The sequence below is a fragment of the Phaenicophaeus curvirostris genome, chromosome 1 (assembly GCF_032191515.1).
Source record: "Phaenicophaeus curvirostris isolate KB17595 chromosome 1, BPBGC_Pcur_1.0, whole genome shotgun sequence".
Lineage (NCBI taxonomy): Eukaryota > Metazoa > Chordata > Aves > Cuculiformes > Cuculidae > Phaenicophaeus > Phaenicophaeus curvirostris.
The window spans coordinates 180,030,938-180,046,725 of record NC_091392.1 but is presented as its reverse complement, the minus strand read 5'-3'; the positions used below and the strand labels follow the sequence as shown (position 1 = coordinate 180,046,725).

The 15,788-nt window shown below is 45.2% G+C and overlaps 1 protein-coding gene across 1 annotated transcript in view; it reads left to right on the top strand.

Annotated features, from left to right (window-relative positions):
- Nucleotides 1-3,411: 3,411 nt before the first annotated feature.
- The window catches only part of KPNA3 (karyopherin subunit alpha 3), a 51,555-nt gene continuing 39,178 nt past the window's right edge, over nucleotides 3,412-15,788 (top strand). Inside the window, exon 1 of the mRNA XM_069881454.1 lies at nucleotides 3,412-3,549. Within this exon, the coding sequence (XP_069737555.1) occupies nucleotides 3,469-3,549 (81 nt within the window). The 5' untranslated portion in view covers nucleotides 3,412-3,468. The remainder of the gene's footprint in view (nucleotides 3,550-15,788) is intronic.

The following is a 15,788-nucleotide window of genomic DNA, read 5'->3' as shown; positions in this document are numbered from 1 at the left end:
ATACCACCTCAAGAGCTGACTCGGTCCTCTACTAGGGTGGCATTGACACCCCCTTCACCCCACAGGTCTTCGCTTCAGCTGCTCGTGGCTGTGAACAGGGAGACTGAGGAGCTGACAAATGCGTTTTTGCATCTCCTGCCTTGCCTTCTAATACCCACTAACAGGGTGGGACTGGCAATAGGTGGCGTCTTAAAACACTGCGCCTATGTCCCTCCAATCCTTTTTGGTGGGACTGCCAGCAAAAGCATGACTCAGGTACTCAGGTTCTTTAGCTTTCTTTCACGTGCTGTTTTTCTTGCAGCTGTATTGACTGGTGGATATAGACAAAACCACTGACTGCAAAAGAGCAAGTGACTGGCTACTGTGGGGAGAGTGGCCTCTGACTCTGGAGCTGCAGGTGGGTTCCTGAGCTGATCGCACGCACTTCCCAAAATATGGAAATGGCACCAGACAGGTTCATTTTGTTTTGCTGAAGCCAGCAGGTCATCCCAGAAACAAGCACAGCTCAATTCTGTTCAGTAATGGGACACCCAAATAATTGTTATTGTCCCACATCTTTAAATTATGAAAGATCTTTCCTCCCCAAAGTTCTTTAAGCTACGAAGTTTATGATGTCAGGGCACTTAAGGCATGCATAGACGTCACTGGCCCTAAATAGCCTTTCTTCCTCCCCTTCACCCCTTCCGATCACCCAGGAGCCCCATTTCAGCCTGGCCAGGACATTAGCCTATGTATCCAAGCTGGGGCTGCAGTGGAGCTGGAGACCAGCACCCCAGCAGCATTGCTGGGGCAGGGGCTGACATGGAGCACAGGGAGGCTGCTCAAGGCCAGCAAATCCTAGCAGTGTGCTCAGGGTGATGATTTATATCTTATAGGCTTTGGTGACAAGAAAACATCCATATGGTGAAGGAGAATGGGCCACCCTGAGCTCTATGGTTCATTCGGTTTTCAAAGCAGCATAGTACTCTTTATTCTAGTGGTGCTTGGTAATTACAGTGCCAAAAAGTAGTATTTGCTTAACTACATCAAAATGTTTTCTCTCTGAGTACATGCAAGTTTAATTATCTAGTAAAGAGCTCCACCAAGAAGCTTTATTCAGGCAATAAAACTAATCAAACTTCCATGTAGCTCTATCTAAGACACATTCAATTCCTGAGTGTTTACTAGACTAATGAAATGTGCTATAGAAACTCTGTAAGGGTTACACCATGGATAGGAATAAATGGGAAATAAAAGACATTGCCACTGCTGTATCTATGAATCATATTTAGTGGAATAGGTATAGATTTATGGATTGGTAAATTGAATTGTCCCAGTCTGGAGACACTCCACTTCTTATTTGCAAGTTCTCCTTTTACCTCACAGATTACACTGGGTGAAGCTGAACAAAGCTCTTTTGTTCACGGTAATGGTGAGCAGCTCCTCCAGAGGATAACTGTAACACCCCTGCCTGGTAGGGATTGGATCGACACTACTGTGATGCCCTACCAGGCTTGAGTAAGCCACAGCTGGCAGCTACGGCCACCTTCCCTGGTGGGTAAAACAAAGCTCTCAGCTACTGAGTCTACTTTAGCAGCTCTCTTGGAGACAGATGGAGAGCTGGATCCAATTCTTCTTCAAAAGAGCAAGTGTCAGGGCCCAGAAGCCATCTCTGACACTAGTGATCTTGACAAACACTGTCATATCGGTCATGCCATTTGGGCTTCGCCTGCCTCTGGCTAGCAACAATGGCACAGCACAGCCAGACAAAGCCGCTGGGAAAAGGCACAGAGCAATGCACGTAGGGAGGAGAAACTACTTGGATACGAGAGGGATGGAAATGCTACAGTGATCCCTCAGATAAGAACACTTGGCACGCAGCTGAATGACAGTGAAGAAGAGCGCCAGTGTTCCAGATTTTTATTCATCTCCATCAGGCTGCAAGCCTTATTTTGCCAGAACTGTAAGTTGCAAGTTAGAATCATCTGAACACAAGAAAAAAGGGCTGAGGGAAAGCAATTAAAAAGCCAAGCTGTGAATTAGACTGAGAGACTCTTCAAGAGAAAGGGATTTGTGAAAATCTTATATACAGCTATAAAGGTCTTTTGCAGAACCTGATACGGCATAAGATAAGCTAGATATGAACGCTACACGTCTTTGTTATTTTTGATTTTTATTTTCTTGGATGCTTTTCTTTCAAATAAATACTGTGTGTTAGATCACTGCTTACCATTGCCTGCAATTACCTTACATCACCTCCATACATACACCTTCCTAACCTGGAATTACAAAGTGCAACTTCAGGGCATTGTATTTGACCCAGCCTGCTGTGCCCAGGCCACTATGGACCTGGAGGTCCTACATCTGTTTGCAACGTATGCAATGACCACCCCCGCTGCATTAATGACTTGGCGAGGGCATTACGGTAATTTTGACACTTTGGGAACAACTTTTGGATCAGCAGAGACCATTTGTGCTCTGCATTATGACAGACGTAACACCCCTGGGTGCAGGCAGCACCATGTGCACCTGTGGTATAGAATCATAGAATAGTATGGGCTGGAAAGGACCTTAAAGATCATCCAGTTCCAACCCCCCTGCCATGGGCAGGGACACCTCCCACCAGACCAGGCTGCCCAAGGCCCCATCCAGCCTAGCCTTGAACACCTCCAGGGATGGGGCAGCCACAGCTTCCCTGGGCAACCTGTGCCAGTGCCTCATCACCCTCAGTGTGAAGAAATTCCTCCTTATATCTAGTCTAAATTTGCCCCTCTCCAATTTATAGCCATTCTCCTAGTCCTGTCACTACAAGCCTTTGTAAACAGTCCCTCCTCAGCTTTCTTGCAGCCCCTTCACGCACTGGAAGGTCGCTATAAGGTCTCCTCAGAGCCTTCTCTTCTCCAGGCTGAACCACCCCAACTCTCCCAGGCCGTCCTGGTGTGGGAGGTGCTCCAGCCCTCTGATCCGTGTGAAGGGCAAGTTCGCAAAGCGCTGGGATTGCTTTCCAGGCAGGGCTCGCCCGCGTGGCTCTGGAGCTGAAGGAGTCCCCCCCGCAGCACCCGCCATCGACCCGCACTCCCTCCCCTCATCGCTCGCGGGGGTCTCCCTGCAGCGCGCGCTCCCGCCCGCCCCACGTGCGGGGCCGCCGCCCAGCCGGGACTACAGCCCCCAGAATGCATCACGCGAGGGGGGCGGAGCAAACAGGCCGCTCGCCGCGCTCCCATTGGCTGATCCCGCCCTCCCGCCGCGCTCCCATTGGCCGGTGCCGCCCCCCCGCGCCGCCGTTGGCTGGGCCCGCCCCGCAGCCGCGCTCCCGTTGGTCGAGCCCGCCGCGCGGCGTCACGTGCGGCCGCAGCCGCTCCCGCAGTCACTCAGCAACGGCGCTCGCGCTCGTCACGGGGCGGCCCCCGCCGCGCCCCGCCCCTCCCCCGCCCCCCCCCCCCCCGAAACCGCCGGAGCCGCCGCCGCGCAGGAGCCGGAGCCGCCGCCATGGCCGAGAACGCCGCCGCCGCCGCCGGCCTGGAGAACCACCGCATCAAGAGCTTCAAGAACAAGGGCCGCGACGTGGAGGTGGGCGCGGGGCCGGCGGGGAGGGAGCCCGGCGGCGGCGGGAGGGGCCGGGGCCTGGGCGCGATCGCGGCGCCGCCGGCGGGAAGGAGGCGGGGAGCGGCGGGAGGGCGCCCGCAGGGGGGATTTTTCTCCTCCGTCATTGCGGGCGCGGCCGGGCTGGGGGCGGTGCGGGGCCCCGGCGGGAGCCTCCCCGGGATGCGCCCCCCCATACCATTCCCTGGATACGCCCCCCGCCCCCCCCCCGCCTCCCTCCTTTTTCCCGGGATTCACACCTCCCCCCCCCGCCTCCTATCCGGGGTGCTCACTCTCTCTCCCCCCACGGGATGCTTCTCCCCCTCCTCCTCCTTCCTGGGATGCTACCCCCCCTCCCCCCGCCCTTCCCGGGATGCTACACCCCCCCACTCTCCCCCCTTCCCGGGATGCTACACCCCCCCACTCTCCCCCCTTCCCGGGATGCTACACCCCCGCTCTCCCCCCTTCCCAGGATGCTACACCCCCCACTCTCCCCCATTCCCGGGATGTGACCCGCCCCCCCCGACCTCCCCCCCCCCCCCAATTCACCCCTCTTCCTGAGATTCTCACCACCCCCCAGCCCCCCCGCTTCCCGGGATGCTCACACACACACCCCCCCCCTCCCCACACACACCCTTCCCGGGATGCGCCCCCTCCCCGGCTGCCTCCGCCTCTCCCGGGCCGGCGGGGCGGACAATGGTGCCGCCGCCTTTGTGCGGGGCGGGCAGAGCCCTTCCCGGGGCAGGGGGCTGCCTGCCCGGCGCCAGCGGCCGCTCCCACGCTCCGATGGGCCTTCCTGCAGGATTCGCTGCTGGCCGGTTTTGCCCCCTGCACTGCCTTAAATCAACATTTTAATTTTTTTTTTTTTTTTTTTTAAAAATCTTCTTTTTTTCCAATGCCGGTGGGCACATAAGTAATCGTCTAGTGGGCGTCTCCATCTAAATCAGGAAGGAGTGCCGTGCTTACCAAGGATAATGGAATAGCAGTTTACTCCTCGAATCTGAGAGACCTGGGTGATTAGAAGCTTATTCCCTGGAGTATTCGGAAGGTCTTCTGAATCGTGTGTCGTTACCCAGGACGTCTTCTGTTCCAGTCGCAGCTGTAAAGGGAGGAAATCCCAAATCTCATGTTTAAGTTTCTGTAATAGGAAAAGAAGGGGGAGGGAGTTGTTCTGAAATCAGATTAGGATTGAAATCGGATTAGGATTCGCTGGAGTGCAAACCTCAGTATGTGTCATCTTACTTTGACTTCACCCGAGGGTGCTTTCCTTGCTTCTCTTGATTTTTATCACTTAAATTTCAGCTCTAATGATTACAGAAGTGAATTTTAGCCTTTTAAAAGCACGTTTTTTATTCTTAGCAGAATTCACACCCCTGCTGCTATTGTTTGGGTGGAGACAATTTTATGCAGGTCAGGCTTAGCAGCAGCAGCGTCTTTAAGATGACATTCGCAGTATAAACTAATCTTTATCTGAACTGTTGTTTAACTTGGTGACGGTGAGTCTTTTTCGCAGAAAATATTGTATGTAAAAAGTATGTAACTACAAGGCTTCTAACATTAGTAAATGTTAGAAAGTAGCTAAAAATTGCCCATCCTTCTGTTTAGCAGTTGCTTTTCAAGGTAAGGAGGAGGCGTGGTGGGTTTCTTTTTTCCCCTTCTCATCCAGGGAGACTCTTCCTGCTGCTCCTCATTCATTTTGTCCTTGTCTCATCTCCCCTTATTGGTTACTGGCTTTGTTGCTGCTCTCTCAGCCACTGGCTTGACTCCATCAGAGCTCTAAACAGGGAAAGGCTAGGTATGTTTGTGCCTAGTGTGAACTGATCTGTCATCCATGCTCGCTTATATTATAGCGTCTCTGAGACTAGGGGAATTGCATATCTGCCTCCATGGGGGGAAGAAGGGAATTGACTGTCCAAGCTTTACTGAAATCAGTTATACCAGATCAGCTAAGGTAGCTTAGCTCTCATTTCCTTCTGAAGGGGAATAATTATTTTGGAATAAGGTGTTTGCTCTTACAGAGAAATCTGTCCTCCAGGGTTGTCTTCGAGTGTGCTGACTGACTTTCTTTTGTGACTGAGCCTAAGACTGTTTGCTAGATAGGTCCAACAATGTTAATGTGGTTAAAGCTTTCATCTGTGCTTTTGAAAAGTTTTAAAATCTAATAAGCGTCTTTCTTTTGGGGGCAAGAAACATATGGAACGCAGAAGCGTGTACAAGTTGGATGGTGATGTGCCAAAGTGAAAAGTAGATCCTTTTAAAGGACTGTCAAAGATTAGAAATGCACTAGCATCTTTCAGATTAATTTGGTTTGTATTAAATGTCTGAAATTTTCTACTACACCTCATTTTTGACTCTTTTCTGATCATGGTACTTATGTAAAAGTTCATGTTAAAAGAACCCCTCTACATAAACTTTATCTAACTTAAGTCTCTAAAAGTAAACCGATGTAAGTTAAGTTTATAGTGGAGAATGAAAGAGCACAGCAGTGCTCTGTACTTGCCACTACTTAGCTTTTCTTGAGATACCAGTAATCACACTAACCTGCTGTTTGGACAGTTTGTCTGTATTTAGTGAATGTTATCAGTTCTCCTCAAAAAAGTGTTTCTGTTCCAAATGAAATATTATATGTAATTCCCAACTGTCAGCAATTAAATACACTTGTTTTGGTCCCTGTGCTGCCAGAAGGAGCTTTACCTAGAGATCCCACCTCCATTTTTTTGTGCTTAACTTTGGAAACAAGGAGGGTTCAGTGCTCTTGTTGGCATTGGTCTGCATCTATGCAGTTTGTCGAATTCCACCAAAGAGAAAATAAGTTGTTAGGATAATGGAGTGATAAATCATGGTCTTATATCTAGATTATGTCCTTTGGAAAATCTGAGATAGTTAAAGCTGTACACTCTCAAGTTCAGTTTGAAAACATTGGCATTTGAGTCACCTTCTGCCTGGAGACAGTTGCAGCCTTTGAAATCATCGAACTCAAATACATTCTTTAGTAATCTTCCTTTGGCTTCTAATAAACACTGGTGAGTTATTATTGATCCCCTCTGGATACAGACTCTTCTGGCAGACCAAAATGCTTACTACTTTTATTTGTAGTTAGCTCATATTTTATTACTGGGTTTGCTAGGCCATATAATTGTTTGTGCTTTTTGTTAATGCAACTTTGAGGGAAACAAAGATGAGTAAGTACTTTTGTTTTATCTTAAGACAGACCTCAGTCCCCCATGTAACTTCTTACCGTGCTCCTTTTATAAGAGCAAAGAAATTAATCTGTTGAGAAGTCAAAGCTTCTGAACCCTTGACTTTCAGAAGTTCACTCTACTTTTCCTTGTTTCAGGTTTAGTTGAAAGTTTCTTACCTTTTTGTTAGCTTCCTCTGTTAAGAAGGTAGAGTTGTGTATATAGAACCAGAATTCTGATTTTCAGGTTTCAATACTTCCAGAAAGTATTTAGTCCCCAAAAGGATAATAGAAAAATCAAATGGCAGAAAGGGAAGTATTAATCACTTAATATGAGTTTGTGTTCTTGCTTTTATTAGTGAGACTCTTCTATTTTTGTAGGTAGTGACATGTGATTAGCAGCAGACAGAGCTAACCTGAACCTGCAGAGCTGAGTGATAAGGAGCCAACACACCAGTGGCTTCATGTGGGTGAACAACTGCCGAACAGTTTCTGCTTGCAGCTTTCTTGATTTTATATTCTAGAGATGTGAAAGGGCTTTTAAATCCTCCTATATATGAAGAGAAAGCTTTCCTGTGTTGGTCACAGGCATGTAGTCTTAAGTCTCAGTGGCTTTCTTCTAAATGTATGGCACTGATTATTGCAATACAACTGAGCCTTTACAGGACAAGACTAAACAGTTGCGATCACTTAATTTGTGATAACCCACATAATTTATTTATTTACATTGACATCTAAGCTAGATGAAAATCTAGAAAATCTAGTTTGAACCTTGTGATATTTTTATTTGCAGTTCTTCAGCTTCATTCTTTGCCTAGTGACATCCTTCTTAGACTTTTTTTCCTCTCCCAGCTTCTTAGACTAGAAGTATTACTTATTCTTTATTACAGTAGCAAGCACCAGTATGCTGGCTCACTGTTCTGATGCTTAAGGTGACAGATCAAACAATTCAGCCCATTTCTTTTTGTCAGGATTAGTCAGCATCCTTGACTAAAACTGAGGAAAAATTCTTGATGAACAGAGATGTTACAATTTGTAGAACTGTCCGTATGACTTACTGTTATTTTTGTGTGTGATGCAATGAGACTAGGTGGTCATTTAATTAGCAAAATGTGTACTGGATCAAAAGTAAAGTTTCATGAGCACTCATTCCTAAACAAACAACCCTAACTGGTGGGGAGTTTGTTGCATTATAACTTTCTATAAAAACACCTCAATGACTGAGATTAAAGTTTCCTTTTTGTATCCTTGTCATACACTTAATTATAAGTCAAAAGAATGCAAGTCTGTGAACTCTTTTTGCTTAAGCCATTAGGATTAACCTCCTAAAATTTCATGAAAGCTGTTTTCCAAAAGGAGACATGTCTGCTCTGTTGTCTTTTACCTACCCTTGCTCTGTTTGATTTTAAGATTCAGAGGTCCTGTCTGCTGATGCCTTTCCCACAGTTAACAGTTCATTTTGAGAGCAGGTGTATCACCTTTTGCTCTCTATCATCTTTGGGTTCAGGGACTTTGACAAAGCCATCTTTATTCTCTGCTTCAGTGGCCTGACCCCAGGTAGGGCAGAGGAAGAAGCTGGGCTTAGCCCAGGTCTCCATCATGAGTTTTGGCAGCTTAAGTGTACTTGCTGTTGCTGCTTTGCTAACAATGTGGATCTAGTTCTCGAGGGTGCTTGAATTTTTTCACATTTTTCTGTCATGCTGCCATGAAGTTTTTTGCAAGCAGAGGAACATCATTCTGGGGGATACAGATCTGTACGTTCTCTAGCCATCTGAGAAACATGTGGGTTGACTTAAAGCAGTGTTCTCATCAAGTGTCAAAGGCTCGTTGCAGTGGAGGTGCCATAGCTGTGCAGTGTTAACAAATGAGCAGACGTGCAGTTACCGGCTCATCTCTTGATGCTGTTCTGTGCACTGACTAGTGTTTTTGCTGTCTCCCTGTACTCCTCTCAAATATTACATGAAACAGATAAGACTTGCGGCTATCCCGGAAAGCCTGTTACCCCCAGCAACTCCACAATGATCCTGTTTCTTTCAGGAGCTCACTTTTACAGGTTGATCAGCTTTTTACTTTTTGCTTTGCTGGCACAGGAATGGTTATTGGCAAAAGAAGGGCTGGGAGGGAGTAGGGCTGTAACAGCTGATCTAGATTGGTTTAAGGTACTGTGGGCCTGCTGCCTCAACTGCCTCTCTGGCTGTCAGTAGTTTAAGTGAAAACACGGGTGTCAGGGAGCTTCCTATAGGGAATAGGATTTAATACAAAATCCGATACCATCATGCAGAGTGTCTAAGCTCTGGACTCCTGCAGCCTCTTTGTTACCCTTTCAGGCCAGTATATGTACTTTTGGGAGGACACAGGTGTACGTTTTTACCTTGGAAAGAATTACAGGGATAGGAAGCAAGAGGTAGATGTGGGAAGCCTTCTCAATGGTTATGGCTGCAGAATTCTCCAATCTTTAGTTAGTCTACAAGGATGCGGTACAGTGGTGTGAAACATTTGTTGGTTTTGGCAGAAAACTTAGATATACTGTTTTATATTTTCCCCTGAGGTTCAAAATCAATTGAATGCATTGCATTTTAATATGTTTAAAGACACAAATGCCTTAGGAAGTTATTGTTTATTTCAGAAATACCTGTGGAGAAAACAATTTGGAGATGGCATCTCATGATGAACATAATCTTCCTAAGCTGATTGGGATCTGTGCTAGCTGTATTGAGGCTCAGTTATTGCTGTTTGTCGTTGTGATATACCAAGCCCTCCTTAATCTTCCTGTAATTACAGAATTTGTTTTTCTTCTTTCTCGTGTATTTCTAACACGATACTGGTATCTCTAACGCTTCCATTATGAAAGGATTGAGTTTTAGCTTGTGAATTGTCAAAATCTGGTCAAAGTTGGTAGCAGTGTTAACTACTGTTAAGAGCTCCCTAACTATTTTTAAGTACGTTTTTTGTGTCTTCCATAGTCTTTGTGCAGTTCCAGGACAAATCCAGGCAGGACGTTTTGTCCTCTAAAACTGTGTTATCTGAAAGGACAGCAATTAGTATGATGTACCAGCTATCAGTGAGTGATCAGATTTGTACTTATTGTGGGATTGGAAGTAGAATGAGGCATCTAATTTATAAGATTAGGCTTGAAGAGGCAGTGAACTGTTTGAAGCTGATGGGGTGTGTCATCAAGAAGTAAAGACAGATTGCCAAGTGAAGTGACTTGACATTATAAAGAAATGTAAAACCTATATATTTTCCGAAAACAGAGTCTGTCAGTTGTTTCCAAAATACCCAGCACTGTGAAACTCTGATTGTGCGTTGCTATTCCTGATTACTTCTCTAACAGCAGAAGCTGGGGGCTTTGCATTCCATTTGACAGAATTTGACATGGGCAATCAAAAGAGCTGATTTCTTACAAAAAAGTTAGCCTTGCATCATGACTGTGCCTTAGAGTGAACTAGTAGCGAAGTTCTTCATGTTTCTTTAATTTTCTACTCCTATAACATTGTGAGCCAGCCCCTCACGTCTGGAGAATACCAGGGCTGGCTTAGAGGTCAGTGTGAAGGGGAGGACATATACCTTGGCTAGTGATATTTAACTGTTGGATTGTTATCCCTTCATAGTCAGATTGACACCGTTAAATCTGCTGGGGAAGCTCCGTGTTGTTTCTCTTGGGTCAGCTGACACTTGACTCCTTTCTCAGGTTAAGCAAATGTTACAGTCAGTTTAAAACTTGATTTTGTATGTGTGTGTTTAATAAATACAGCAAATAGAAAATAGGAATATATACTTTACAAGTGGTTACAGAACAGGAGGCAAAATTAATATCTTCCCCATTCAAATGCCTGTTACTGAATTACTTATTTCCCCCAGACTTTGTCACATCTGACCAGCTGAGGATCTCTCCTTGTGTGTTCTTTGCCTAGGCTGTTGTCAGATTTAGTAACAGGTGGACTATATAGGTAGTGATGGAACAGGTGATTTGCAAAATCAGCTTGGAGAAATGGCTTCCTCATAATTTGTCTTATTAGCCTTGATGGAGATGTATTTTAATGAGTGCTCAAGCCCCGTTGCAAACTTGCGGGTGTGAAACACAGTGAAAGCTTGTTTGTGTGAGGAGATGGTGTTTAGAAGGTGGTCAGACAGGGTACGTGGGCAACATGCAGCTGGGTTTTCAGAGTTGCAGCTGGGGTTTCCTGACCAGGTGCAGTGTGAGATTTTGGAATGTCCTAGTCCTCCCTTTTCCTTGGGCAACTACAGTGTCACTCAAAGTTGATGGAATTAGGCAGAAACATTGTAGCCCTCTCCCATGTAAGGTAAGGTCACCCGAACAACAGGTACTGTCTTTGCATGCAGTTGTTTGGCATCAGGGTCTCTTACTACTTTTCATGCACAGAAATGTTAGATGCAAAATCAGTGGTAGTGATTTCTTTGTGCAAAAAATCTGATTTGCAGCCAGATATAGAAGGTTTACCGTATCAACAGAGATTCTTGAAATGAGAGCCCTGCTAGGATCCTGTTTGATGATACCAAGCTGAGTGGTGCAGTTGCCAGAGTGGAAGGATGGGGTGACATCCAGAGGGACCTGGACAGGCTGCAGAAGTGGACCTGTGACGAGCTCATGAGGTTCAATAGGGCCAAATACAATGTCCTACACCTGGGTCAGGACAATCCTCATTTTCAGTACATGATGGGGGATGATGTGATTGAGAGCTCCCCGGCAGAGAAGGACTCGGGGGTGCGGGTTGATGAGAAGCTCGACATGAGCCGGCAACGTGCACTTGCAGCCTGGAAGGCCAACTGTATCCTGGGCCACATCAAAAGAGGCGTGGCCAGCAGGTTAAGGAAGGTGATTCTGTCCCTCTGTTCCTCTCTTGTGAGACCTCATCTGGAGTACTGTATCCAGTTCTGGAATCCTCAAGGTAAGAAGGAGATGGAGCTGTTGGAATGGGTCCAGAGGAGGGCTACAAAGATGATCAGAGGTCTGGAGTGCCTCCCATATGAGGACAGGCTGAGAGAGTTGTAGTTGTTCAGCCTGGAGAAGAGAAGGCTCTGAGGAGACCTTACAGTAACCACCCAGTACCTGAAGGGGCTACAAAAAAGCTGGGGAGGGACTTTTTACAAAGGCTTGTAGTGACAGGATGAGGGGCAATGGATATAAACTGGAGAGGGGCAGATTTAGACTAGACATAAGGAAGAATTTCTACACTATGAGAGTAGTGAGGCACTGGGACAGGTTGCCCAGGAAAGCTGTGGCTGCCCCATCCCTGGAGGTGTTCAAGGCCAGGTTGGATGGGGCTTTGGGCAGCCTGGTCTGGTGGGAGGTGTCCCTGCCCATGTCAGGGGGTTGGAACTGGATGATCTTAAAGTCCCTTCCAACCCAAACTATTCTATGATTTGATGTTAACCACCGTTTGTCAGAAAGGATAGTAATGGGTAGTGTTCACAACACCAAACAAACAGCAGTGAAGAGAACCTTCCAGACAAGAAGAGACATTTAAAGAGTTCTGACACAAGGGCATCAATGTGATGGTGCCTTTGAGCATCGTGAGCTGGCAGCGATAGGTCAGAATCTGGCGGTGCCCTCCTCCCATGCCCACTGCTGGCAGGGGCACAGCCCACTGTACCTCTGTGCTCGGTGTAACCTGTGTTTGGGTGTGCCCTGTCAATGGGGATCCGTCAAAACCAGACTGCTACTGGCAGTCTAAGCTACTTGTTAGGGCTAGCCAATATAATGTTTGTGTGGAAGGATGTATAAATTGGAATTTTGAGAAACTGAAGGTACCCTCAAGGAGAGATGATACCCAAAATGTTCAAATGGCAGAAACATGGAAGCCGAACTTAAGTCATGTTAAAAAGTTTGGTAGGAGTGTCTAGAATTCACGATACTGAAATGACTAAGGGTTGCTGACTGGGTTCATAAAATATTGTAGGATGTTGCTGGAGTGTATTTTCTAATTCCTAATGCACCATCTTCTTACTGAGTTGTCAGCTGGGTTTATTGTTTTCTCTTGTATCTTGAGCAGAACGATCTCTTCATAGGTTTAATTAGGCAGCTAGCACGTTTAATCTTTTTATCTGCTTTTTGATTGTCTCTTCCAAAAAACAGAAAAAAAATTATTTAATTTGAGCCATGTGTAACACCAAAAACGTTTGCTGTGGTTGAATATAGACTAACCCTCTAGGGATTCAATTTGTTGTTTTTTTCATGGCATCCTGTGAATGTACGCAAATTGCAATTATTGTTTCCCATTTTATAGATGGAATAATAGGTTCCTCACTTCACAGGGAAGTGCTTATAAATACATTATAGAATTTTAGAATGATCGTCTAAGGTACTTTGATACTACAATTGAAGACTGTTTAAGTATCTGGAAAGGAAGTGTATCTGTTCAAATATAGATTACACAAGAAGGTATCTGGCTTGAGTTTAGCCTAGTAGGTTTTCTTTTGTCTTTTTCCTTTTTTCCCCTTCTTTTTTTCCCTTTTTTCTTCCTAGGGGAAATGAGTATAGATATTTGGCAAGCTTAAGAATGTCTGGTCTTCTGTGGCATTTGCCCTAGAAGTCTGTGAGGCCTTTCTGACCAAACAGTTTTGTAATTAAATTCTTGAAAGTGGTTATCTACGATTTTATAGAAGCTTTTAGATTTAAAAGAATTTATTTCAGTCTTTATGCTGATCTAAAGGTTTTAGTCTGATATCTGCATCTAGTTACCATAAACAGTTATTTTTAATCTTGTTCTGCTGTTTGCTGTTTTCTGTTTTCATGTCCTGAACATGAGTGAAGACAGTGTTTTGGCTGTGAAGTGTGACCTTAGAAGTGGTTGATTTGGTTTCTAGTAACATCTGTTAGAAAACACTGAACCTACACCTCTAAATTGGGGTCTTCTAGAGTAGAGAAGAGGAAAGGAACTCCTGCTCTTTTGCAGTGGCCATCAGCTGTCGGTGTACTCTCCCTCCTTAGTAACGGAATGGGAGGGATGCTTGCTTAGAAATTCTAGGAGAGAACAGAGGTGTTGTCATACCTTGGGGGAGACCAAGGAGCGGTTTAGGTGCTTTGCTTGTTCTCCTTCAAGGGCAGGACAAGTTTCTAGGAGAGTCTAAAGCATCTGCTATGCTGTTTGTGCAATACAAGAAAATAACAATGTCTTCTTACTGTTAACACATCTGAATAGAAATTTGTATACTGGCCAGAGCAGATTCCTGTAACATTACTGTTCCACATTTCAGATCCTTGTACATATTTAGAGTGTGTAGAGTAGCCTTAATATTCTAATTTTTTTTTTAAGTGTGAATGGTAATCACTGGTAATTTGGCTGTCTTGGTTCTCCAGTGTCCTTGCAACTTATGTGGCACATCACAGTATTCAGATAAGGCAGATCTGACATCATTACAAAATTCAGGATGCCCTTCTGTTTCCAGAAAGTACAGGAAAAGAAGGATACCTGTATCCTTCAGACCAGTCACTTCTTTTAAGCTGAAGCATAAGTGACCAAACTCCACAGTTAAGTTCTTCAAGGTGGGCTCTTGTCAAAGTGGAGGTATTTTTGGCTGTATTGTCACCATAACTTGGAGCACTACATGGGCAAGTTCCCTGCCTTGTTAGGACCACAGGACAAAATGAGTACTTTGAATTAGTTGATCCTTCCTGCCTGCCTGTTGATCTGCACAGACCAACCATTGGCACAGTGATGAGCTAGCTTGGGATGCCGTGGGATTAACTAGCGACTTCAGTTTGACTTCAGGTGGAGCCTTTACAGTTCTGTTGTGGTCTTTGGTGTCAGTAAAAGTGTGATTAACAATGTGGGATCTGCATCTGAATGGAAACGCTGTAAAAGTTTTGAGTAGTTATGATGTCCTTGATTCACACAACAGCAGTAACTGGAAATCTACCAGTAAGCAGTAACTGGAAATCTACCAGATCCCGTCTTCCTTCTTTCGGTTGAATTTAGATGTTCAATAGAGAATCCCAGCTCTTTTATGCTATATTAAAACAGCAGATAATGTGTAGATTGTGTTCTGGACTGCTTTGTGTCCTTCAGTATTGGTGCAATTTGTGTTGAATGCAGCCAACTAAATTACTTCAGATCCAGTTTCCTGAGGATTGTTTGATAGGACTGTACTTGTAACCTGGGTGATTGGTATATGGAAATTAAAACACGAGTGCTCATATCTCACTTCTTTGCTGGTAGCAGTTCAGTGTGCAGGTTAAACAAATGCAGAGAGAATATCAGGGCCTCAAAGGATATGCTTAGTAAAGACCTGGTAAGAAATAAATTTAGTAATTGTTTTTCTTGAAGTACTTCTGGAGCAATAGAAGTAGATAATGTGGATGGGCAGCATTGTCCGCTTCTGTAGGGCTTCCAGGTGAGTCAGCACTATGAGCAGCTGTAATTTGAGGCTTGTGGCTTTCCACATTGGCACGCGTGTCTGACTTCAGTGAGTCACTACCCATCACTAAGAGAGTCACAATGCTTATCTTATGCATCCAGCTTATTGAGGCTAGCCAGGTTCAGATGCTTGAATTATCTTGCCACAGACTGGCTAACGAAAAGCAGCTGGAATTAATTTTAGGGGCCCCAAACTGGTTTTGGCGTTTTTTTTAAAAGCAGCTCCAGCTGTGAAATAACTAGTTTTCCTTCAGTGTCTTTCTTCAATCCTGAGGAACACGAGTCCCAGACACATTATGGCATAAATACAGTAGCATAAATACTGCACTCTGCTTCTAGCGTACCCGGTACTGTGTTAAAAATTATAAGCCGTTAGAAGGTTTTACAGGGGAACTTCATAATATTAAGACTCTGCAGTACACAGAGAATCTTAACCGACTTCTAATATTTTCTGCAGCATAATATAATGTTGCCCTAAATGAGGAGCTAATACCTTTTTGGGTCAAACAGTAATCAAATGAAATAAAACTCTCTTTGAGTCTCAGGTCAGGATATGGACACGTTTTAAGTGTATTTGGCTGCTTTGGTTCTGTTGGTTGCACTGTGGAATCCATGCCCCCTGCCTGCATTTTAACTGGGTCAGCATAATTTAATATGGAACTATGATAACA